The sequence below is a fragment of the Camellia sinensis genome, chromosome 4, assembly GCF_055761805.1.
Source record: "Camellia sinensis isolate YWXY chromosome 4, ASM5576180v1, whole genome shotgun sequence".
Lineage (NCBI taxonomy): Eukaryota > Viridiplantae > Streptophyta > Magnoliopsida > Ericales > Theaceae > Camellia > Camellia sinensis.
In genome coordinates, this window is record NC_138964.1 from 111,214,817 (window position 1) to 111,242,449 (window position 27,633).

A 27,633-nucleotide genomic window follows, 5' to 3' on the forward strand; every position below is an offset into this window, starting at 1 on the left:
AATTTCAAAGCTTCAAAATATCTCTTTGGGCCAAAATTTGGTAAAACATTGAGAAACTCATAGTATATGATGAATTACAAAACATTTCACAAAATCAAGCCCAAAAGTTTTGCCAATTGTACAAAACAAAACTTGTAACTTAAAGAACATAATATGAAGACAACATATATGAATTGCCTTGGCTTCAAAGCTTTCAAAACATGATCAGATGAGGTGTTTAACTCAAAAAAATGTTAAATTCTTAGAACAAAACCAAAATGAGGACATGCAAGAGAAAATTCTTTGGAAAACAACTTTAAAATGCCATGAAATATGCATGCATGCATGGCTTTAGTTTTGATTCTTCAATCTTAGCTTAATTCTTGTGATTCAACTCTTAATCCACTTGAATCCTAGCATTAACCAACTCAATTATATAACTAAAGGGTTGAGTTCTTACCTTAGTTTCTCAATTGAGCTCTAGTTAACTAATTGTTTAAGTCTCTAAGTCCGAAACCGTGAATTCTCTATAACTCTCCTTCCTCTCCTTTGGTTTCCAAGCTCAACACACACACACACACACACACACACACACACACACTCTCTCTCTCTCTCTCTCTCTCTCTCTCTCTCTCTCTCTCTCTCTCTCTCACGTTTTTTAGTCCAAAGTATGAGAAATGAAAGTGTAAATTAATGGCCTTAGGTCAACAAGTTGCCTTATATAGGCTTGATTATGAAGTTTGATTAGTGACTAATTAATTGGCATTATTTATTTTAATTATTTGGTTTTGAATCGAATTCTAATTAGATTTACCATAAAGTTCTAAAAATTCCAGATAACGCATAAATGGAGTCAATTTTGTATTCTCTGGCTGATAAGGCCTTCAATTTGCAGAACAGAACGAAAACACAAACAAATATTTCTATGACAGACATATATAAATACAAATAACATATAACATGCAATTAACGTAGAATTTCATCTTAATTACTTATTAGGCTTTCTTAATCAAAGATTATAAGCTAATTGCAAGTCGAGGTTGTTACAGCTCCCCCTATGAGCACTCGATCGCCCCAAGTCCCAGTTGGCTAGATGATCTCGCTGGTGCAACTATTGGTTGAGACAACAACCTTGCCTTCTTCGTTGGTTCTTACTAGGTCTACCACAACCCCAAGTTGCAGGAGTTACTGAAGTGGCTTCCTCCTCACTCTACCCCATGACTAGGATGAGGGCTTCCACCTGAGCCGCCGTATCCACAAGCGCACTATAGCGATCCCGGTATTTCCTGTTGTTGTTTAACTGTAATCTGGACTCGGTTCCGTAGATTTGTTGTTGTCTTATCCTCATTTCTATCCCCTACTCTTTTAATTAGAGTTTTGGGTTGTGTTGGGCAAGTTGGGAATAAGCTGGTCATGTTTTAAAACTTAGAAATTTTGCCCAGGTTTTGGTCTCTCCGCTTGAGCGGCGATTTGACGCTCGAGCGGGATTTTGTTGCTGCCTTTCCGCTCGAGCGGCAGTTTGGACGCTCGAGCGTGAATTTCCTTCTCTCAGCATTTTGGACATCTGCAGAAAATTCTGGGAGAGTGCATCCGGCGCTCGAGCGGATCTTGGGACGCTCGAGCATGAACCTGTGTCTGACGCTCGAGCGGGGTGTTGTACGCTCGAGCGGACCTGTTTTTATATCAGTCCGTGAAATCACCTTTTTGATCACTTTTTGATTTCCTTTCTCTCCCTTACTTTTTCAAAACCTCCATTGAAGAGCACCTCACTCTAAAACCCTAACTTCTCTCTTAGGATTGATCTAGTAGGAGTTGTTTTCTCACCTTGGGCTTTTACAAAAGTTGTGTTGATCGTAGAGGGCTATCTTTTAACTTGAAAATTTCGGGATTTGGAGCATTTCCGTTTCTTCATCTCCTTCGTTGAGCCCCATCATTCGAGGTAGGGATATCCTACTCCTCTTTATGAGCATTGTCTTTGAATTTTAGCATTTTGATATGTCGGGGGTTGTTGGGTAATTTTGAGAAAGTTTGGGCCTTTGTGTAATTTTACAAAAGTTGGGGTTTTATTTATAATAAACCTAGAAGCATGTTTGGTATAGAGAAATGGAATAAATGTTGAATCATTGATGAAAATGGGACCTAAGGGTTGGGATGGTAATTATGGAAAATGACCTAATTACATTGTTTGATTAATTGAGATAATTAATTGTGAGAAATGAGGAAATGAAATGGAATTGTTGAGATTGGGAATGTATGGGGAAAAAGGGTGTAGTTGAATTATTTATCACTCACCGAATTGAAATGTTGATTGAATATCCATTTGTGCATTTATTTCCTGCTTAGAAATAATTGCTTTGGGCTACCGGTGGAGGGTAGTGTTGATTGTTGTAGACAATGCATGATGATTAGCCAAACTAAAACTAATCAATCGGATGTGTCATAGCGTATGACGGTTGATAGAATACATTAACTTTATGTATTGAGTGATTGTGTATACAACCAATGTGTTTATATGCATTATGTGTAAACGGTTGGTAGAATACATTAACTTTATGTATTGATTGATTGCGTATGTGATTCTGTGTTTACATGCGTTATAATTGTGTATAGAACCTTTGTGTTTATATGCATTGTGTAGAGGAGGAGATGGGGGATGTACTCCGCGGTTTAGGGGAAGATGGGGGATGTACCTCTAAACCGGATAGGATTGGGAGGAGATGGGGGATGAACTCTGTAGATATAGCTCATATGCTTGTCTAGTGAAGTGTAGATACAGCTCATATGCTTGTCTAGTGAAGTGTGGATACAGCTAATATGCTTGTCTGTTGATGTGTGATATGCTTATCTATTGGAATATTGATATAGCTCACATGCTTATCTGTTGTAGTAGTGATATAGCTCATATGCTTATCTATTGAAAAGTCTGTTTGATTTGATATAGCACTGAAATGTATATCATCATCGTTTGTGAAGTATGGAAGTAGTTTATGTGTTATTGATACAACACCAAAATGTGTATCCACCGTGAATTTTGAAAATGTTCTAAGTGATGAACTATAATCTCATCAAAATGTTTTGGCCAGAGTACTGAACCCCGTTTTCAAACTCAAAGTTGAATAAGAAATGAAAGGTGAATTGTAACATAGGTTTGGTTGTCATGGAATCGAAATAAGATGTAAATGGAAGTGTAAGTATCGACCACCTATCAGTTGCTAATCTTTTAATCATTGTTCATAGTTGGTTTAGTATATCTCTGCTGGGCTGTGGCTCACCCTATATGGGAACATCATTTTCAGGTGCAGGTAGCATGCCGCCTCTACGAACATAGCTTGAGAGGCTAGGGGCAAGACATACCTTTGTTGCCTTATTTTCCTTTTGATGTATTACATGTAATTTCAAGCCAAGGGCTTAATGTGTATCCGAGTTAATACTCTCTTTTGTAACCAAGTGATAACTTGGAAATCTGTAAGCCCGCAGGGCATTTACTTTTGTTGTTAACGTGTAATACTTTTGTAATGAAGTACTCTGATTATTTGAGGGAATGTGGATCTTTTGTATATAAATGTATGTTTATATTGATGGGTTTAATATTATTTTTTTGAGGGCGTGACACGCACAATAATTCCTATGCCAAGACCCGGCAATCCGTTCTTGAACTTCATCACATAACTTACTCTCAAACTCCATACAACAGAGCCCTTCGGTTTCCACTAACTCTGGAGCGAACCTCGATAGATTGGTAAACCACGTCTTAAATTGTGTTAAAGGTGTAGTACCTTGGTGTAACTTCAGAAATTGCTTCCTCAATTCTTCCCATGTAGAAGGAGCAAAGTCGTTACTTTCTCGCCTAGACATCCTAATCAAAACAAACATAACGAATTTAGCACACATCTAATGGTGTCCCCAACAAAATCTCATACACTAGTATTAAAAAACACAATGTATTCCATATAAGCACTTAGCCACCTAATCACACACGAATTATCTTCTTAAGATAAAATTTGTTCCACGAAACCCCAAGAATTCCTATTAGAATGAACATTGATCAAGTGTCCTTCTAATGAAACCTCCAAGTGTTTAACAGACACAAATCACATCCTAAGGATCCAATTTCATGCCCACTTAGCCACATAAGCATGTTATCATTTAGCATACAGAGCATACAACATCTCTATCAAACGAGACAAACCATTTTCTGGTAAGAACCACTTCCTACGTACCTAAAGTATTCTAACCTGGTACGCTCTAATACCAAGTTATAATGCCCCAAAATAAATAAACATTCTACTCCCGTATAATATTACTAACATGTGGAGCACAACAACAATATGATTATATAACATCATTTCCAACACGTGCTTCAGAACATTCTTTTAGTCCTATAACATGAATTCTTATTAGAATGAATAAAATTAAACTATTATAGGTTAATGCCTTAAAGGCTACAAATTTTCAAGCCCTTGCCTAGTTACAAAGAAACCTGCGCCTTAAATTACAAACAAATAACCAAAGAAAACAATACATGCGAGCCTCAAGCTCCAAGATCCTCCTAGGTCATCACCTTGGTGGAGGCACACCGGTTCACCTGAAAGTGGTTTCCCTCGTAAGGTGAGCATAAAGCTTAGTAGAAATAAACTTAAAGACATGTATGAAGCTTAACAATGTCATAAGATGAATGCATGTGAAATGATATGATAAAACACACATTTTCTCTCTTTGAAACAATGTAATGCGAGATTTCCAAAACATCTTTCCAAATCAACAATATTCTTTCAAAATAATCAAGTGGTAAATATAATGAATAAATCTCTAGGGCTAGTGTTCATAATAGTAACTATACAAGCCACTAAGCCATTTTTACCGGTACTAACTGGAAGACTCGGCACCTACAATGCGGATTTTAGGTCTTACGCCTTAGATACATAGTCTAACTTAATTCTTCTTTAACACCCCCTTATAGTTTTTATTCCTTTTTTATGAGTGTTTATCATCATTTCTATATCCTAGATCAGTCACTAAATCGTAATCAAGTACTAGTATTGATCATAAACTGTAAACAACATCGTAATTTTTTACAAATTTTGCTAAATATTGGTGTTGCTAAAGATATAGAATTTACAACAAAAATAGTTGATAAAATATCTCAAGAAATTATATATTATCAACAACAACTAGGGATAGTATCACAAAATATATATATATATATATATATGTAAAATAAAATTTAAAAAATAGAATCAATAAATAAAAATAAGTAATATTAATAATATTATTATTATTATTAAAATCCAAGTTGAACCACAAAATCAACATATATTCAAAAAAAGAAAAAAAGAAAAAAAAACACACACACACAATTGGGGTAAAAGTTTATTTTTGACCTTTTTTTTAAAATTTTTTTTGAGTCACATCATGTCTCTATATTTTTACACGTTTTTTTAAAAAAAAAGTTAAAAAAAAATTAAAAAGTCAATTTTTAACTTACTTCCCAAAACAACCCAATATGTATGCATACATACATCATCCCTATGCACTCTACAACCCATGCATGCCTATGTATAATATCTACTACAACCACGCTTGTGCAAAATACCACTCAATATGCTAAAATCGCACCGATCCGTAGCAATTCACACCGCTCTATTCGCTAATCGTGAATTAAATTTTAAAATTTATGATCCACCTTCTAAATTGCTCCGCTCCACTATAGTTAATACATATATATTTTTTAATTTCCAATGAAATATCAACGTAAAAATGAGTATGAGAGAGACTTAAGATGTGAAATTTGTTACAAATTAGTACTTATATATATGAAACATATTATATAAAATTAGAAAATATAAAAAAAATATTATGCAAATTAGTGTTATATATTATGTAAATGTTTAATAATTGGTTAAAAATCCACCCAAAATCGCTTAAATCGTGATTTGTCAATCCGTCAATCTGCCATTCAATTTGTAATTTACTCTCAAATAGCCCAAACCACACCACGCACAGCCCTAACTACAACCCCCTCAAAATTACTCAGCAGTTGTTTGGTCTGTGCTAAAATAACACATGCTATTTTAGCACATTATCCTATTTAGGTCACAATCATCTTATTTAAGTTACATCACCTCTCTACCATACTACGTCAAACCCAATCCATATTTCACATTTTTTTCATAAAAAGTCAAAAAGTATACTAATCTAGCCCTTTCCAAACAACCCCTCAGTCACAGCCGCTCTCTCTATTTCTCTTCCCTCCCAATATGCTCTATCTTCACTCTCCTTTGTCTTCACCAGCTCCGTTACCGCGTTCTTCATCACCTGGCTCACCTCCTTCAAACTCCTCCTCGATCTCAGCCCACTCTCTTCAAACCTTCCTTAACATCTCTTCCTCTTCATCACGATCATCGCATGTCTCTCAATCGGAACCAATCAACAACAAAATCACAACCAGGAAAACCATCGAAAATCTTAGAGAAATCACGAAAACCCCCAAAATTGCCTCCCAATTTCGCTTAAGAAATGGTAGTTTCAAATCATCATAATCAAAACCCAGAAAAACCATCTAAAATCTTAGTAAAATTGCGTCGCAACATTCGCCAGAAAATAAAACAGGTAATTGTCCCTTTATTTTTAACAACTCTGTACATGCACTGCTCCACCCCTCACTGCCACTGACTTCAAATTTTTTTGAACTTATCCTCACTCTTATTTCTTAATTTATATTTAATTGGAGACTCACTTCATAAATCAAAGTCTCAATTTTGTTGGATCAAAAGTCCAAGCGTTTTTCTACTTTGCCCAAATGGACAAACTTTAACCCAATGACCAAAATAAGGAGAAATAGCATCACTCTACTTTTATTTTTATTTTTCATAGAGATACAAGAGTTTCATCTTCATTTACTTTACTTTTATAGTTGAAATTATCTACTTTTGAAAAAACTGCCAATATTGCTGAAAAATCTCCCGAGGCTTTCTTTCTTTACCCACCTCAAATTTAATGTTATTTCATTTTAGAACCTAGGTAAAAATTGTTGCGAAATGATTTTTTTTTTTTTTTAAAAAAAAAAAAAACTCTATATTTGGTTCATTGGACCAACTAATTTAGGAGACCACTAGCAGGGTCCCAATTAAAGTCAAGATAAAGCCCGTATAGATTGACCCGAAAAAATTATTTACACTTAAGAAGTTTTGAACTTGAGATTTTAAAAGAAGCACTAGAAAATGATTACTTAGCCCATGCAAAGAACGAAAAAATGAATTAATCAGTTATAATTTTGTTTATTTTGTTAATAAAAATAATGTATTAGTTGGCCATATTAAAAATAATGAAATATGAATTTCATAGCATTTAAATATTAAAAAAAAAAAAAAGTGATAGCTTTGAAAAATCAATTTCCAGGAAACAATCTTTGTTCTTGAAAAAAAAAGGAAAAAAAAATTATGCGGTAATAATTATAAAAAAAATAAAAATAAAAATAAAAATCCCAAGGCTTCACTCGTATAATAAAATAAATCTTGAATTTTTTTATTTCGGTAATTTAAATCCTATACTTTTAATTTGTTTTCAATCTAAATTATTTGTCTATTTTTTTTCAGTAAAACTAATTAAAAAATAGTATTTTAATCATTATATTCAACTACAGAAGGTATTTTAGTCATTTTAAGTATACCTATATTGAGTTTAAAAACTAAAATATATTTTTCCCGTCGATTTTACTCAATATAAGTAAACTAATGGTCTAGATTGAAAAATAAATTAAAAGATTGAAATTTAAATTGACAAAATTAAAAGTTCAAGATTTATTTTGTTATTAGAATTAAATATTGGAATTTTTTTATTTTTTATTTTTTGGTTGTAATTACCCCCAAATTTAATGTTCAAATAAGAATGATGGCATGATAGAAATATAAGCAGAAGAGGGTTCGCAAGATCATTATAAGAAGCTTTTTTTAAGCCCTTTCTCAACTTAATAAAAGCCTAGAGCTAACCACAAAAGTCATAAAAATCTGAAAGAGGTCCAATCTAAGCCAAATCGTACGAGTTTAAGAAACTTTTAGGTAGCGTTTGGTAGAGTTTTAAAATTATAATTTGAGAATAAAGTTGTATTTTGAGTTTGTGAGTTTTGAAATTATGATTTGAGTGTGGAAAATTTGTTTGGTTATGAGTTTTAAAAATAGTTTTGAATTGAGTTTGAAATTTTCGATGTGACATGATATTTGATTCAAAAACTTACAATTCATAACCAGACACACAATACAAAATTTTACTCAAAACACAAAAAAAAATTTAAAAAAATTTCGAAAATATTTTTTATTTACAATATAAAAATAACTGGTGCAAAAAAAAAAATACTGTTCCGGTCAACCGGCTGAACCTTCAGGGAGACGTCCAGGGGTATGACTGGGTAGACGAGTTTTCAAACGTAGGTGTGGAATTAATTTTTAAAAGTTGTATCCAAATAGAGGGTTCACGTTAAGGGGTAGAATTATAGTTAGAACACTGCACCAAACAAAGCCTAAATTTTCAATTCTAGCCTCACTTTTTCGCACAATGGGCTTGGATATTGATCTACATGCTAATCTGTCTGTTGTACAATTAACAAAATCTTCAATCTTTCTCTCCTATCACTACTATAAAAACACTGAAAGATAACGGTTAATCATGATCTTTCATAAACAATCTCAACCTTTTCTCCCTAAGTATGATCTTTGAAGGTAGGATTGTTTATGGTTATAATTTATCACAATTTTTTTAACCGTAATCTTACCTTCAAAACACTGTGATTGTTTCTACAAAACAATTTTTTTCTGGTATTATTAATTTCAGTTTACAAAAATAAATTGTGATAAATTTCGACTCTTTTTTTTTTTTTCAAAAAATGGTTTCATGAAACCTTTTGATGCTGCCATAGCTACTGTAATACATTCCAAATGATTTATTTGTCTAGTTTCAATATATCTCACCCAAAAATAAAAATAAAAATGGGCATTACATTGAATCATGTTCTAATGAAGAACTTCAATCAAACAAATTTACTAACAGTTAACAAAAATTAATCCATAATTGATCAACTATAACCTTTCAAAGAGAATTCAGAAATTCCATATTAAAACAACCCTAATCCACTCCATGAAACAACAAAACAAGTTGATAAGTTCAACAAATTAGGTTTGCATTTGCTTGTTAACAATATAAATGCGTTTTCACTTCCTTCAACGTTACACTGGGCAGCCTGCAAGCAATAACAATATTATAAAACAAATATTCAAATCCCAAGATCTGTTTTCCAACAGGCATAACCTACAAAGATTAAAGGATGCATTTAACTTGCATTCGATGGTGCATTTGAACATCAAATATGGTGAATTATTGATCCGTTGGGAATATATTATTTTGGTAAAAGAAAATGTTAAGGAGTGACAAAAAAAATTTTATACTCACAATGATATAGTATCAAATGTGTCAATTTTGATTTGTTACAAATCTAATAATATAAAGCCCAACTCCCTTACCAAATCATTATAGATGAATTATTTAGTAAAAAAAAATTATTAAAAAATTGTGATTATTTCACAATTACCAAGTGCTTCTCGGGCACGTGATAAGTAGCAACCAATAATACTTTATTTCATGATTCTTGGTATTTCTTCAATTTTAAATAATAGATTAAAAATACAAAACTATTACATGCATCTAATTTAATTAATGAATAAATTACACTTTACACCTCTGTATTTTATACTAAATCTCACTTTGATCTCTACACATGAAATTGTGACAGTCAACTCTTGCACTTTTAGTCAATTGTCAATATCTTCCTCTTATTACTCTACTGTATAAATCTTTAATAAAAATAATAATTTAATAAGTACATGACTACGGAGTGTAATTTACCCTTAATTAATAGATTAAAAATAGAAAATTACTAATTTCTAAAAAATTTAATATAATATTAAATATGCATTAATAATTTAAAATTAGACCGTTACTAAAATCAAGAAAAATCAATACTATCCTATTTAATAAAATAGGATAGTAAAATCAAGAAAAATCAAGAAAGTATTTATTAGGGTGCCTATTGTGCCTAATAATAGGGTGCCTATTGTGCCTATTGTCCTGATAAAAATCAAGAAAGTATTTACCAAAATCAAGAAAAATCAAGAAAAATTAGGGTGCCTATTGTGCCTATTGTCCTGATAAAAAATAAAGAAAAAAAAATTAGGGTACCTATTGTATATGTCAAGCACTACTGGCACTGTTGTGTTGACGGTGAGACTCATTCCGATTCTTATTTTAATGATTGAAAGTATTTATTTTTTAGACTATATCGTGTACAATATACTTATAAAAAATAAAATAATTGGTTAACGATAACCCTTAAATCGAAACATATTTATATTCAATCTTATATTAAAAATAACATTGACTATTCATTTTTATCAGTACAAATGTGTTTTGGTAAAAGAGTTACTGTTGTCAGATCAGCTTGATTATTTATAGATGTGTTTTTCATGGTATACACTAAAAAATAAATAGTTCGAATTATCAATATAAGACTCAAAGTGAGCCTCAAAGCATGCACAATAGCACTCTCATGCTTGATGCACAATAGGCACACTAATTCCCTATTAACACATGGGTAATGTTAGGAATAACAAATTTTTTACCAAACAAATGACGAAATATCTCACATGAGTGTGGATTTTCACATGATTGTGGGGTCAATAGGAGACATTTAGTCATTTGTTTGGTAAAAAATTTGAGACCTATAATATTTTTCTTAACCACATCTTATCAAATACCCTAGAGACATTTATTAGCATTAACCATAATAATAATGGGCATTGCTAATCAAATACCCCAGAGACATTTATTAGCATTGACCATAATAATAATGGGCATTGCTAGACATCCGTTTCTTTTACTAGTATATATATTTGAACCACACACATTCCCATTCCCATTTTCATTCCCATTCCCATGTGTATTGAGGTCTCAAAATCATTCTTGTGACAGAATTCTATTGTCTTTCAGGTATTTGTTTATGATTTATGGCATTATATTTTTTCCTAGTTAATAATTTGTTAATTTTAATTAGAAATTTCTATAACTTCCTTCAAATGTAAAGATGTTTTAGTCTGAATTCCAAATTAGAAAGTGAAAAAATAAATAAATGTTAGTCAAGCAAAGCTGCATTTCACAACATCTCTCCCTACAAGTATACTTTTTTGACAGAAAACGGTGTTAATTCATGCTTAATAGTTGTAAAATTAGTATATTTAAATCCATTTTTACTAAACTCAAAAAAGTAAATAATAAAAAATTATTGTATTTTCCTTCAATTACTTACAAATAATCACTTGCATTTTTTTTTATATGACAATCATTACTTGAAACAAATTATGCCTTGATTTTTGTATGTGCATTTGTAAATTTACTCAATATTTCCTGTTTAATTTGTCTGTTCATTTTCATTGTTATTTGGTTAACTTTGGTTTAGCAGTTTGACATGTCTTTTTTAATCTCTTCCTAATAGAATAATATTGCTAACCACTATGCTCTATTTTTGGTTGATTAAAATGAATTGTAATTCCATAGTCTTTCATATGGAATGACTATTTATTTAAAATTGTGAAAGGTAATTCTATTTATAATTCCATAGTCTTTCATATGGAATGACTATTTATTTAAAATTGTGAAAGGTAATTCTATTTATAATGCGTTTGTTATTATTTTTTTAATTTAATTAAACAAATGAATGAATATTTTGATGGAATGATAATTTCATTCCACTTTAATCATTCCAATGAATGAAACACTATCTAAGGAGTTGGCATGGTAGTCAAGGCAAGGGAAATGGGATGTGCTCTCTCTACGTTCTTAAGTTCAAAATCTCCTTGCCCCAAACAATTTCTTGGGTCAGTCTATACTTTAATTGGACCATTTGTTTGTAAACAGTGAGAAGTTATCAAAAATAAATAAATAATAATTCTCTCTCGCACTCTTATTAAAGTAAATTTAAGAAATCGATTTACAAAAATAAATTTTACATAAATAATTTAATTAAAATAACATGACAATGACATTTTAAAATAATAAGTTACTTTGATAAGACTATCTATAATTTAAAATGAATTTTCCTATATTATAAATTTGTCACCTCATTGGTATAATTTTCTCCATAAAAAATCCAATGGTTAGCCATCAATCCAGTCAAATTGATATTTTCAGTTTTCAACTAAAATTAAATTGGAGCAATGCAAGAGATTAGTTTTTAATTCATTAATTCTTAAATAAATTACTTCATTGGAAATAAATTTAATTATTATAATTTTAAGGGTTTTTTTTGGGGGGTCAATATATAAGAGAGTTATTTACAACCAATCTATCAAGCCCAACTTCTCTATCGAAATTGAACCAGTGGCGTTTATACAACTATTAGATTAAATATCCTAATTTAACTCTTCTTGGGGAGAGTTGAATTTACAAAGGGTGAGAAGGCTAATTTCTAAAGGTGCTAATCTAATAACTAATAACTGATTCTAGCAGATAAATATATATATATATATATATATATATATTTCGTCATTTTCCTTCAAAATTGTCAATTTGAGTCAAATTAATATAATTTCAAAACGGATGTTTAAATTGTTAAGAAAAAATAATTATAAATTTTACTATGGTCCTAAAAATGTGTATTTTGTGTCATTGGTCTCTCAAGTATCAATTTTATCAATTTCGTCCTTATATTGTATGGGTTTTATTTTCTTCATTAATGTTTCATACGAGTGACAAGAAACATATACTTTAAAGAACATGTGTGTATTTTATTACCATTCCGTTAGCTATTTAGAAGGTACACTTAGAATTGGAACAAATTGAAATTTCAATAATGAAATTGACAAAATTAAAACTTGAAGAACCAAAATGACAATAAACACATACTTTAAGGACTATTAACATATTTTGTTCAAAAATAAAATATGTGAACCTTATGTGTATAGATATAGTACGATTGTAATTTCATTAATTGCCTTAAATAATTATAGCATGATTGTTGTGATTTTTGATCACTGACTATGCTTTTTTATTATTTTCCAGATCATCCCATGGACGTACATGCTATTGTATTATTTCTCTGTGTATGCTCTCACCTTGTGGGACACAATGGAATTGAAGGAGACTGGAGGAGTTTAACTAAAGAAGAAGATTTGGAGTTGGAGGAGCGACTTAAGCATCTCAACAAGCCAGCAGTCAAGACTATTCAAGTATTTATTCTCAACTATTATTAGAAACATTTAGACTGCGTTTGGATCACGAATTTAGATAGAGAAATGGAATAGTTAGGTACAGTATAATTATATTTGATTCATTTTTCACCCATGTTTTCTATTTCCCTTTTCAAATTCATATATAAATCTAACATCCAAACACAGTCTTAGTTCAATTTTGCTATGTTTGTTTCAAGGGAGTAAATTATATTTGATTAATAGACTTGCCATAATTGATGTTGATATTATCAATTGCATATCGTGTCCCACTTTGAAATGTTCCTGGATTGAGAAATTGGTCAAATCTTATCATATCCCGTACCACACTAGACATACATACGTAATGTAATGACCATAATGGGAGAATATTTTGGTGTTTTTACTAATGCAGACCCTTCTTAATCTCTCATTTGGTATCTTATCACCTTATAGAGCTCAATAATCAATCATATCCCATACTTAATGTCTTATTTTGTATCTACCTCTTATGGAACTTAATAATCACCATATAAAGGATAAATCGGAACATAAAGTTGTTGACACGTATCTATCAACAAACTATTGTCTCAAATATAATAAATAAAAATTTAAGTTGAGCTGGTTTCCTAGGATGTCCTGAGACTAGTTTCGAGAACATTCAATTCCAATATTGTCCTCTTAAATTTTCTATGAAAATCAAATGGCAAAGATTAATAGGCATCTTAGGCCTAATATCATGGATGTCTTGAATTGCAACCATCTAATTTGACGTTCTGAACTTGAGAATACAGAATATGGTATTATTATTTTTGCACAAAATTGTGAACAACCTTTCATGAATTGAACATTTGTATATAAAAATTAACAGAAAGATTGTAACATTTACAGAATAATTATGGAGATATATATGATTGCGTGGATTTCTACAAGCAACCTGCATTTGATCATCCTTTACTGAAGAACCATACTTTTCATTTTCAGGTTTGTCTCCATACATCCTCTTATCTCCAACACATAATTGAAGTCTACTAAATTATTTATTCAACGCTCTATAAGCACAAAATAAATCACAGTACACTGTAGTTCGTACAATAGGTGCTGGGATTATTGCACATCCATATGTACACACTAAAGATTAAAATAAAAAGGATTTGCATACAAAAGAGAAATATACTATGAAGCATAGCGAGTACAGCAATAATACCAGAAACCTTTAAAATCTGACACCAATACCGAAGTCTTGAAACTCTACCCGTTTCCCTACTTAAGATTAACTGATTCTAGAAGCTACACGTGCTTACTTACTCACTATCATTGTCCCCAGAATTTTTTCATATCCCCTACATCTTTACAAACCTTCTCAATCTCACACCTCTACAATACTTCTTTTTTATTGGCGAAGGGAATAATTGTATTGATCAAATCCAATACATAAAATATAATTTTGGGACAAGCATCAATAATAGAGAGGAGAGTGTAGGGAAGATTCATATTTACAGGCAAACCATAGAAATGTTAGTCCCATACAATTAATAAAACCCTACACATTGAATTACTAGTGAACTCTTGATTTCACAACCTAACCCAAAATACAGTATGGATCTTACAAAATTTGATACACACATCCAACACTAATAACTGTATGAGGCTCATCGAAAACAAGACATGCACGTATCCAACAGTAGAATCCAACTCTTGTGAGTTTTCTGTAATCCATTATGTGATCAATTTATGTGCAAGTCTCATTTACCTTTTTCGAATTGAGTTGAATTGCAGATGAAGCCCACTTCATTACCTGAGAGATCAAGAGATCAAGTTTCCTCAAATGTTAGCAAACCTCTACATATAGGACTAAAGGGCGGGGGTTGCCCAGTTGGAACAGTTCCAATTAGAAGAACTACTAAAGAAGATCTCATTAGAGAGAAACTTGCTTCAAAAATAATGACTCCTGCAGATGACACCGGTGGTACTGATGTAAGTTATCCTAGTCAATCAAGATTATATAGCTTCACAATATTAGTTTTGCACTATTGCTTGTTTTCTATATTTGGTTTTATTTGTTTGTATGAATCACCTTCTTGAATGAGCTGAACACACACATAAAACACTGTAACCACATTTTTTGATCCTATAAATTGATTTTAGTCCTCATTTTTTGAAGCTATATGTTTAGCCTCATCTTGCTGAAAGTTTTAGGCAAACTTTTGAAAATAATTTCACTTGCAGATGTGATTGTTTACATGGCTTGAATCTGCACAACCAAAAACACTAAACATTAAATCTTATAGTTAGGGCACAATGCCTTTTTTGAATGAAAAGAGGGGGAAAAAATCAACAAAAAAAAGTACGAGCGTATATATATATATGTTTGTTGGGTTGGGTTTCCCTTGTATGTAGAGGATGACCCAAATATTTGGTAAAGCCCATGTAAGTCTCAAGCCCACATGGAGAGATTATGGTAGCGTTTGGTTTACTTTTCAAAACTCAACTCTGTTTTTAAATCATGATTTAAATGCAACTTGTTAACCAAACATATTTTTAAAATACAACTCAAAATTACTTTCAAACTCCTCGCTTTTCTTTTCTTTTATTATTAATCAATCAATTAATCAATTACTTTTTCTCTCTCATCTCTCATCTCCCATCTCACCTCTCACATTCTCTCACATTTTTTACATCAATCAATCAAAAAAAAAAAAAAATTACAAATCATCCCAAAACTTTTTTTAAAACTCATAACTAAATAAATTTTTTCTTTTCAAATCATGATTCAAAAACTCAAAATTCAAAACATAACTCTATACACAAATTAGAATTCTAAAATTAAACCAAACGGATAATGTTTTTTGTTTGGTTTTTGATAAACTCTGTCCAGCTTTGATCAAACAGTTCGATCATCTGATTGAGCTGAAATTTGAACAGTGGAGATTAGATTTGGAGCATTTTGAATTTGGTTTTCTGCCTCGTGAATAGCACCCTTTTTTTTTGTGAGATCTTTCCTAAATTTTGTAACTAGTTCTTTGGTTGCCAAGAAAACTTATTTGTAGTTGTTCTTGATTGTTTGCCTCTAATTCTAACTAGAGAGAACTCTTGTGCACCCATTATTCCACGTAAAAATTGCTTTTGCCTTTTTTATTTTTATTTTTATTTTTTTGTTGATTGGCAAACTACTCTTCCCTTGTTGTGTGATTTTTAGATTTATTATTTTCAGATTATATATATATATATATATATATTGTGCTCTATTCAAATTGTTCCCTAATAGATTCACACAAAGAGGGAGAAAAATTACTTCTGCTATTTTGTGCTAGATTTGGGTATTTTGAATTGGCCTTTGGTTTTCTCCCAACAATATGGATATGTTCAGATTCTCACAGTAAGGGAAAATATAAAAGTAACACATATGTTTTGGACTTTTATTACCCAGTATGCCATAGTTAAGACGATAGATGGTCCAAACAAATACAGTGGAGCGTCAGCGGTGCTTAGTGTACACCAACCAGATGTCGTGGGTAAACAATATAGTGCAGGGCGAATGATGATACAAAATGGTCCTGATAGCTTACAAGTCGGGTGGAGGGTAAGTTGATCTTCTTGCTTCTTGTAAATTTAACTTCTTACTTATTTTAGAAACAATTTTCACAAGTAAAAACTAGCTTCACATAGACAAAAGCATTTGTTGTTATTATGTTTTTGGTTTGTCTCAGGTGGATCCATCTCTGTTTGGTGACGCACGTCCTCGACTATTCATATATACGAATGTAAGTATCATTGCTTTTTATTGCATATTACTTGATTGACTATATTTTCTTAGTAACTCTTACAATATATTCGTATATGTTTGTCTACCAAACAGGCAGGTCAATCTCATTGTTTCAATACAAATTGTCCTGGATTTGTGATTGTGGACACAGCAATACCTCTTGGTCAAGTACTTGAAGAGGTCTCTATACGTGGAGGGACAACGGTTGGGATAAAAATCTACATCTTCCAGGTTACACTTGAAAACTTTTAATTATGAAACAAGTTCCCAAGTCATGCTACCATTGTGTCAAATAATTATTACACCAATAATTATGAAACAAAAATCATAATTAAGTAATTAGTGGTAAAGAAATAGAATTTGCATTCTTCTGTTCAATTATTCAATTTTGATATCCATGTAAAAATATATAGGACCTAGCTAATGGAAACTGGTGGCTTGGAGTTGCGAATACCAATCTCGGATTTTGGCCAAAGACAATACTTGGTGGCGGATTAGCAAACTTAGCTTCACGTGCTGAATGGGGAGGAGAGGTATTTAGTCCACCGGGCACCCCGAAACCTGCTATGGGGGGAGGTCATTTTCTAATTCAGGACACAAGATATGATGCACACTGCAGGAATATTGCACTTAAGAGTCCAAGTGGAGGGGATATAAATCCTCAAACATACGAGTTTACAAACAATAGAAAACTGTATGAAGTGAAAGATGAAGGATACCAGGGGGCTGTTTTTGGGCATCTGGTACTATATGGGGGCCCTGGAGGTTCCTAGAAGGAGAACACAAATTTGGTACTTTTAAAATTTCATTTTGGCATGAATTAATAATGTAAAATTGACCACCCCTTGTCCTTTTATATATATATAATTGCATGTGCTTTGCAAAACTTTTATTAAGACTCAAATGCTATTGTTTATGCTTGGGGTGATGCACAATCCAACCCTTTTAGCTTTGCAAATTTTGATCTTCTTGACTGCATTGTCATCAATTAAAAAAATTGGATTATTCAACAGGACCTGCTTTGAACGTTTACGGGTGCTAAGCCAATGTAATTGGAATTACTCACAATTATTATTTATTTATTTATTTATTAGTACCCACACAGAGATTGTTTGAATATGATTACCAAAATTTGCTTACATAGATTAAGATCTTAGCCAATCATTATAAGAACTCAAAAAGATAAAAATAAAATAAAATAATTTGATTTTTTTATTTCATGGCTTCGCAAGACTCAATATACAACAATGGGGAAAAAAAAATACCAAATGAAACATAAAGCCATTAATCAATCCAAATTAATCTAAATACAACAAAATATCACTTAAATGTTACTTTTCTTACATTTTTAACAACAAAATTACCAACTAAGCTTATATAATCAAATTTATCTATCATATCATTTTCAATGAATAATTTAGTTAACTGCAATATAGATTTGTCCAATTAATAATTAAACATCAATCTCTTTTTTCTATTGTTTGGTAACTAGTTGAATTATTTTTTGAGGGGCCTTTGACTGTGGTTTGGGCTTTCCATTACGTGGGAATTTAAAATTAGAGCAATTAATAATTGTGAAAATTATAATTCAGTGGGATAATTATAAAATAATTACAATATAGATTGATTTTTAATTTTTAATCTTTTATTTTTTTTGTGCAGCAACACACAAATAAAAATAAAATAAAAAATTCATTACAACAACAAAATTTTGGACAAAATCATATTATTCCTCCTGCCAACATATCAAAAATAACATTAAAAAATAAGAAAAGAAAACGGGAAAACATAGTTCTTCATGAATTAGATATGAATTTTTCAACCATAATCCTCTACATGCCATATCCATTTACTTTCCCACCCTAGGGCCAATATTTATCATCTTCTAGTGTTTATTTTATACATTCTGTAAATTGGGAAATAGCACAAAAAAAATATCTCAATGATACTATCAGAAAGGAGATGATCAACCACGAAGGTGGGGATGGTTGAATTGTAACAAATCCAAAAATTGTGAGATAATCTATCATGTCACTATGATTAAATTAGAACAATTTTTTAGGAGTTGAATCTTTTCAATGCCAAATAGTCTGCCTATAATTTATTTTAACTTCCAAAAAAATATACCCAATAGAATGATTAAAAAACAAAAATGAACAAAATCCATACACTTGGAAATAACCATGAATAATCCATATATATATATATATATATATGAACAGATGTGACGAGATATATAAGGAATAGAGAAGGAAATGATATGAGGCCCTAGAATGAAAATTTTGGTGAATGAAGAAAGAAAATTTAGGAATAAATATGTAACTATTAGATTGAAGGGCATACTTGAAAATAGAAATCAAGGATTTAGGCAACCATAGTAATTAGCTCCGAAGCTCCTTAATTCATTCCTTTGCTCAATCTTTGTTAGAACTAATAGGGAAAAAAATTAGACCAAAAATGAAAATAAGTTACAAATGAAAATCTGAAAATTGCAGAATGTATGAAAACAAAGAAGGTTCATTCAGGATAAAATCTCAGCTCATGATATTGGATGCTTCTATTGTTTTGGCTCCAGACAAGGTAATCAAGCTATATGATTGAATAACAAAATATCAAGCATAGAAAAGTCCATACAAACAAATGAATAATATACAAAACAGAACAAAAATAGACCACAATTGACAATGAGGATTCCAACAACTTCTTTTTTTTTGGTTTCCCAAGGTATCCCCAGGTTTCACCCTGGACTAATCCTCCGAGGTACGGTCAGGCGCCAAGGCGGGGACCTCTCCCAAGAAGGTTTGCTGCATCGACAAGGACTCGAACCTGAGACCACTTGCTTAAGCGACCAGAGCTCCTTCAACTCAGGCCAACCTTCGTTGGTCCAACAATTTCTTCTGCATACATATAATAGGACTTTCCATCCAAATATGACAAATTAAAGAGAGCAATCAAAATTCTGCTATCTACAAATATGATTTAAGAAACTATGCCATTTCCATGACTGAAATAAACTCAGTCCTTCCATTGCAATAAAGCCAGTACTTAAGTGTTAAATAGTTGATCTAATCTAACCTATTTATCAAGGCCATACTTAAGAAGGAGTGGCCTAGAGAGGAAAAAAAATTGAAATAATGAACTGAAAATAAAAATAAAAAGAATGAAAAGAAAAGAAAAAGAATGTAACGACGTTGTTTTGTCTTCAAACTATAGGCTATCATTTGGTCACCAATTGTTATCATACTCCACTCCCTTCCTTTCTCATTATCATCAATCATCAAATCTAGAATTAATAATAGGCTTTCGATTGAATGAAATATAATGTAAAAAAAATTACTCAATTGATCTCACTGTCAAAATCCAACACCCTCCTCTCCCCAAGTTTATCTAGCAACTTTGCCTCTCTTGAAAATGTGGAAGCTCTATATTTTGAGGCTTATTTCTATTTAAGCAAGAAGAGTTGTCTTGAGAGATTGTCCCTCATACATATTCAAACTGAGAGTATGTTTCATCTGGTGGGAAAGATATTCCTCTGCCCTTGCCAAAGAAAACTGTGTTGAAGATTGGCTCAGATGTTCAACGATGGCTGCTGATTGATGGCTACCATAAATGTTGGTGGTGGTTGCCGTAAATGTTGGTGGTTGCTTGTTGAAGACTTTGGCCCTCCATTTCATCTATAAATGGTTAGTGAATGGGAGAGGGTCAGTGTGGTGAGTTGAAGAGAGAATACAGAGCAGAGAGAGAGAATTATAGAGTGTGTAATTCTTTGTTCAAAATATAGTGAAATCCGTTGCCCGTGGACGTAGGCAATTTGCCGAACCACGTAATTCTTTGTGTGTTCTTGCTTGTGTGCTTGTGTGTGATTGTTTTTTGCTTCCTAGGCACAACAAATTGGTATCAGAGCATTGTTGTGCCAAAATAGAGCATCCGCAACTCTATTTTCTGTAAACTGAAAAATTTGAAGTTGTCGAAATCAACTTCTGAATATACCAGGAGGTCCGTCTCGATGAGAGGAGTCCTGTAACGCCCTCAAAATAATAACGTTAAACCCATTAAATAAGACATGCATTGATATACAAAAGTCCCACATTCTTTCATTCATGAGAGTTTCATTACATATGTATTACATGTTCACAACAAAAGGAAAATGCCCTACGGGCTTACAGCTTTCCAAGTTAACACTTGGTTACAACAAAAAGAGTACTAACTCATACACATTAAGCCCTTGGCTTGAATTTACATGTAATACATCAAAAGTAATACGACAAAAGTATGTCCGCCCCTAGCCTCCCAAGCTATGTCCTTGGAGGTGGCATGCTTCCTGTACTTGAAAATGATATTCCCATATAGGGTGAGCCACAGCCCAGTAGAAATATACTAAACCAACCATGAACAATGACTAAAAAATTAGCAATTGATAGATGGCCAACACTGATACAATCACATAAATCACATATTTATGTCATACGACTTACAAGTCCAAATTACTTTTCATTTTCCCTTTTTCAACCGATAGGCATACAAGCACTACCCACATTCTCAACAGATATGTATAACAACAATATCCACATTCTCAGATAAGCAAATAAGCTATATCCACATTCTACAACAGATATGTATAACAACAATATCCACAGATAAGCATATAAGCTATATCCACACTTCACAAAGATAAGCATATGAGCTCTATCTTCACTTCTCTAGACAAGCATATGAGCTGTATCTACGGAGTTCATCCCCTATCTTCTCCCAACACTATCCGGTTTAGAGGTACATCCCCTATCTTCCCCTAAACCGCGGAGTACATCCCCCATCTCCTCCTCTACACATAACGTATACAAACACATTGGTTCTATATACAATCACTCAATACATATAGTTAATGTATTCTATCAACCGTCAAGTTCCATGACACACTTCATTGATTAGTTTCAGTTTGCCTAATCATCATGCATTGTCTACAACAATCACGACTATCCTCCACCGATAGCCCAAAGCAATTATTTCTAAACAGAAAATAAATGCACAATGGATATTCAATCAACATTTCATTTCCTCATTCTTCTCAATTAATTATTCCAATTAATTAAACAATGTAATTAGGTCAATTCCCATAATTTACATTTCAACCCTTAGGTCCCATTTTCATCAATAATTCAACATTCATTCCATTTCTCTATGCCAAACATGCATCTAGGTTTATTATGAGTAAAACCCCAACTTTTGTAAAATTGCACAAAAGTCCCAAACTTTCACAAAATTACCAAACCAACCCCAACATCTCAAAATACTAAAATTTAAAGACAAAATCCATAGAGAGGAGTAGGATATCCCTACCTCGAAGTTTGAGCCAAAAGGGAGATGAAGACTCGAAGATCAACGTGCTCCAAATCCAAACTTTTTCAGATTAAAACAAAGCTCTCAACGCCCTCTATCTTTTTAGCAAAGGCCCTAGGCTAGATTCACACTCTAGGGAGATCAATCTTTAGAGAGAATATAAGTGTAGAGAGAGAGGGCCTCGGATCTATGGTTTGATCAAAAAAAAGAAGTGAAAAAGTGATGTTCAAAACGCTACTGTCTGCTGATATAAAACATGCTCGCTCGAGCGAAGCCTTTGTCGCTCGAGCGACCAGACACAGAAAACTCTCGCTCGAGCCAAGAAGCTCTCGCTCGAGCCAAAAACTCAAAAGTGCGCTCGAGCGAAAGAATGCTCGCTTGAGCCAACAACTCAAACCCTCAGGTCTGCAACCAGAAGCACGCTCGAGCGACAGACCTCTCGCTCGAGCGAAGAACAAACCAGACCGCTCGAGCCAAGAAAAGCTCGCTCGAGCCAAGAAACGCAACTCTCAGGTCCAGAACCAGACGCCATCGCTCGCTCGAGCGAAGCCACTCTGGCTCGACCCACCAGACACAAACTCAACTCTCGCTCGAGCGACAAACTCCTCGCTCGAGCGAAGGGCTAAAAATCTGGGCAGCAACACTAGGCTCCCAAACACAACCAACCTGAAACAAACCTGCCCAACACATCTTATAACTTAATATACAAAGTAGAGAGGATGCAAACACGATAATAAACAACTACCAACATCCATGGACACATGTCCGGATCACTGTTCAACAAGGGTAAAACCCGGGATCACTGTCCAGACCCAGGAAGAACGGCCAAAACGGACTTCTAGGTGATCCACACACGCTGGTGAAAGTGTGGCACGTAAAGTCAACTCTTAACCAAAAGACCCACGCGTAGCAAGAGGTAAAAGACGACTTTGTGCAGCAAAAATATATACTTCAAATATATATTTGAAGGGAAAACCAACACCACGACGAGCTTTGTCCAAGTGGTTAAGGTTAAGCATTGCCCTCCTTCAGCCAAGGTTCAAATCCTTGGAGCACCAATATTGCAAATCATTTTTGCAAAGCGCCACGCATCAGTCCAGTCACTGCCACGTCTGGACCACGTGGCTGCCTAGTCACTGTCACGTGTCGAGACACGTCACAGCCAGCTCAACTGCCACGTCAGCACATCTACCACGTCGTCAACCCAGTCAGCAGAAATTTTTGAAATTGCAGAGAGGCCCTAAAAGTTTGAGAAATTGTATTTCAGTCCATAATAGTTTGAGAAATTGCATTTCAGTCCCTAAAAGTTTGGGAAATTACATTTGAGCCCCTAATCTTGTTAAAATTTCAATTTAGTCCTTGCAACTTCTATTAATTACAGTAAGGTCCCTGGATTTTTGGGAAATTGCAATTTGGCCCCTGGATTTGGAGAAATTTCATTGAGGCCTCTGGAGAGGTGGAGACAAGTGCTTTCCTAGCTAAATCAACCATTCCGAACACAACTGCGGATTCCTTTTTTTGAGATTCGGACCTGAATTTTCAGTGAAGTTTTCGGGAGTTTAGAATTTGCCATGTTCTGGGCTTTTCAAGCGTCTGTTATTGTTTGTGGTGGAGATTATTGAGCAGTCTCAATGGTAGAATCTACAGAGACGAGATCAACTGAGTCCACAAGTAACCCAGCGACTACAAGCAACTTTAGGCATTGGACCTCGGTGTCCTATGCTAAGTTCGAGGTAGAAAAGTTTGATGGAAACAGCAACTTCGGCATGTGGAGATGCGAAGTTAAAGATATGCTTGTCCAGATGAACCTGCACTTCACTCTGGGAGACAAACTAGATAACCTGGACGGGATAGAATGAGAGAAAGTGAATCTCCTGGCCTGCAGTTCCATCCGACTTTGCTTTACAAAAGAGGAGAAATATGCCTTCACAGAATATGATATTGCGAAGGACCTTTGGAAGGCGCTGGAAGACAAGTTCATGACAAAGAGCATTGAGAACCGGCTCTACTTGAAGAAGAGGTTGTTTCGTTTCGACTATAAGAAAGGTATTTTGATGAACAAACACCTAAACAATTTCAACAAAATTCTTACCAATTTGAAAAACTTGGATGATCATATTAATGATGAAGATAAAGCACTATTACTGTTGAATTCCTTGCTTGACACATATGATCATCTCACCACCACTTTACTGTATGGTAAAGAAAAGATCAAGTATGTTGATGTTTCAAACACCTTGGTAAATAATGAGTTCAGAAGGAAAGATAAGTCTGCAAACAGGGACTCAGCATTCACAGTCAGAGGTAGGACAATTACCAGAAGATATACAGGACGAGGAAAGTCTTGCTCAAAATCCAGAGGGAAATCATCAGATAGAAGACGTCTTGCAAAAGACGAGTGTGTTGCTTGTCGCCAGAAAGGGCATTGGGCAAAAGATTGCCCCAATAAAAATAAGAAAGAGGAAAAGGTGAACGTTGCACGACATGGAGATAATGGTGAAGGATCAGCCTTCATAGTTTCATCATATGGCTAGTCTGATGAATGGATTCTAGATTCCGGATGTTCCTACCACATGTGTCCTAACAAGCAGTGGTTCTCGAGCTTACGAGAGTTCGATGAAGGAGTTGTGTTGATGGACAACGACCAAGCTTGTATAACAAAGGGGATTGGAACAATTTGACTGAAGATGTATGATAGAACAATCAGAATTCTCGAAGATGTTTGGTACGTACCTGATTTGATGAAGAATCTCATCTCAGTGGGAGTTTTAGACTCCAAAGGTTACAGAGTAACTGTGGAAGGTGGAGTCCTCAAAGTTGTTCTAGGAGCATTTGTTGCAATGAAGGGTACTCGAAAGGGAAATTTATAATTTCTAGACGGCTTTATAGTCACAGAGAGAGTGGTTGTCTCCACCAGCTTAGAGAATGATGCATCAGACACTTCCAGACTTTGGCACATACGTTTAGGGCATACTGGAGAAAAGGCTTTACAAGAGTTAGTAAAGCAAGGCCTGTTGAAAGGCTCCAAAACAGGGAAACTAGAGTTTTGCGAGCATTGTGTACTGGGCAAGCAAACAAGAATCAAGTTTGGTACTATTATTCATCGTACCAAAGGGATTCTAGACTACGTTCACACCAATGTATGGGGTCCTTCCAAGAATGCTTCTTTGGGAGGTAAACACTACTTTGTGTCATTCATTGATGATTTTTCAATGAGAGTTTGGGTTTACACAATGAAGCATAAAGATGAGGTATTAGATATCTTTCTTACACTGAAGAAAATGATTGAGATCCAGACAAGCAGAAAGATCAAGAAGCTCAGATCTGACAATGGCGGGGAATACACATTAGATCCCTTCTTTGAGGTTTGCCAGAATGAAGGGAGAGTGAGACATTTCACAGTTCCTAGAACACCACATCAAAATGGAGTTGCAGAACGCATGAACCGCACTTTGGTGGAGAAAGTCCAGTGTATGCTGTCACATTCTGGATTGATCAAGGCATTTTGGGGCGAGGCATTGAACTATGCTCGTCATCTTGTTAACCAACTACCTACTGCAGCACTTTATGACAAGACTCCCATGGAGGTATGGTCAGGAGCGCTAGCTACTGATTATGATCAACTACGTATCTTTGGATGTCCAGTTTATTTTCATGTTACAGAATCTAAGTTGGATCCTAGAGTGAAGAAAGCTATCTTCTTGGGCTTCAGTGATGGTGTCAAGGGATATAGACTCTGGTGCCCGGAATCAAAGAAAGTTGTCACTAGAAGAGACGTTACCTTTGATGAGTCTACAATGGTAAAGCAACCAAATCCTCAAGAGAATCAGGAAGCATTGAAGAAGTCACTGTAGCTGGAGTTTGAGACTCTAGCAAAGACTATTTAGCCAGTCAACCATCCTGAAGAAGTTTCAGTTGATAGCTCTGAAGAAGATTCTGAAGAGAGTTCAGATGAAAATGAAGATCCAGCGGCGCCACAACAGTCAGAACCCATTGCAATCAGAAAAGGAAAAAGAGTTACTAAGCAACCCAGTTGGATGACTGATATGGTGGCCTATGCACTTCCAATCATTGAAGACAATGTTCCTTGCACTTTCAAAGAAGCAGTGCAGAATGCTAAAAGTGTCAAATGGAAGGAGGCTATGGATGATGAGATTGGGTCACTTCACAAGAACCAGACTTGGGAGTTGGTGCAACTTCCAAAAGGCAAGAAAGCAATTGGGTGTAAGTGGGTTTACACCAAAAAGGAAGGCATCCCAGGCAAATACAACATCGGATTCAAAGCTAGATTGGTAGCTAAAGGCTATGCCCAGAAGGAAGGAATGGACTACAATGAGGTATTCTCACCTATTGTGAAGCACACATCTATTCGTATCTTGCTAGCTTTGGTTGCATAGTTTGATCTCGAGCTTGCCCAAGTCGATGTCAAAACTGCCTTCTTACATGTAGATCTTGAAGAGGAGATATACATGTCCCAGCTAGATGGTTTCAAAGTTGCTAGAAAAGAGAATTGGGCATGTAAGCTGAACAAATCATTGTACAGGTTGAAGCAATCCCCAAGACAGTGGTACAAGCGATTTGATCGGTTCATGATGGAAAAGAAATACACAAGAAGCCAGTATGATCATTGTGTATATTTTCGTAAGCTTTCCGATGGTTCCTTCATTTATTTGCTCTTATATGTAGATGATGTGCTGATTGCATCTAAGAGCAAGGTGGAGATTGATAAACTCAAGGCACAGTTGGCAGGAGAGTTTGAAATGAAGGATCTTGGCAAAGCAAAGAAAATTCTTGGCATGGAGATCAAAAGAGATAGGAAGAAGGGCACGGTTTGTCTGACACAAACCCAGTATCTGAAAAAGGTGTTAGATAGATTTGGCATAAATAGGAAAACAAAAGCTGTGAGTACACCATTGGCCTCTCATTTCAAGCTTAGTGCTTCGATGTCTCCACGCACAGAAGAAGAACGAAAGCATATGGCACAGGTTCCATATGCAAATGCAGTTGGTGCATTAATGTATGCTATGGTTTGTACAAGGCCTGACATCTCACATGCTGTGAGTATGGTAAACAGGTATATGCATGATCCGGGGAAAGGTCACTTGCAGGCAGTGAAATGGATCTTAAGGTCCTTACATGGCATATTTAATATGGGTTTGAAGTTTGAGAGAGATCATAGACTCGAACAGAATCTGGTTGGATATGTGGACTCAGATTATGCTGGTGACTTAGACAAATGCCGGTCAACAACAGAGTATTTATTTACGCTTGCTAAAGGGCCGGTGAGTTGGAGGTCAACACTTC

The 27,633-nt window shown here is 34.1% G+C and overlaps 1 protein-coding gene across 1 annotated transcript in view; it reads left to right on the forward strand.

The window, feature by feature from the left end:
- LOC145823971 (protein neprosin-like) overlaps nucleotides 1–17,765 on the forward strand; it is a 32,892-nt gene extending 15,127 nt beyond the window's left edge. The window contains exons 2-8 of the mRNA XM_082923550.1: nucleotides 13,081–13,247; nucleotides 14,118–14,210; nucleotides 15,006–15,203; nucleotides 16,657–16,809; nucleotides 16,937–16,990; nucleotides 17,086–17,223; nucleotides 17,406–17,765. Of these exons, the coding sequence (XP_082779676.1) occupies nucleotides 13,081–13,247; nucleotides 14,118–14,210; nucleotides 15,006–15,203; nucleotides 16,657–16,809; nucleotides 16,937–16,990; nucleotides 17,086–17,223; nucleotides 17,406–17,765 (1,163 nt within the window). The remainder of the gene's footprint in view (nucleotides 1–13,080; nucleotides 13,248–14,117; nucleotides 14,211–15,005; nucleotides 15,204–16,656; nucleotides 16,810–16,936; nucleotides 16,991–17,085; nucleotides 17,224–17,405) is intronic.
- Nucleotides 17,766–27,633: the final 9,868 nt, after the last annotated feature.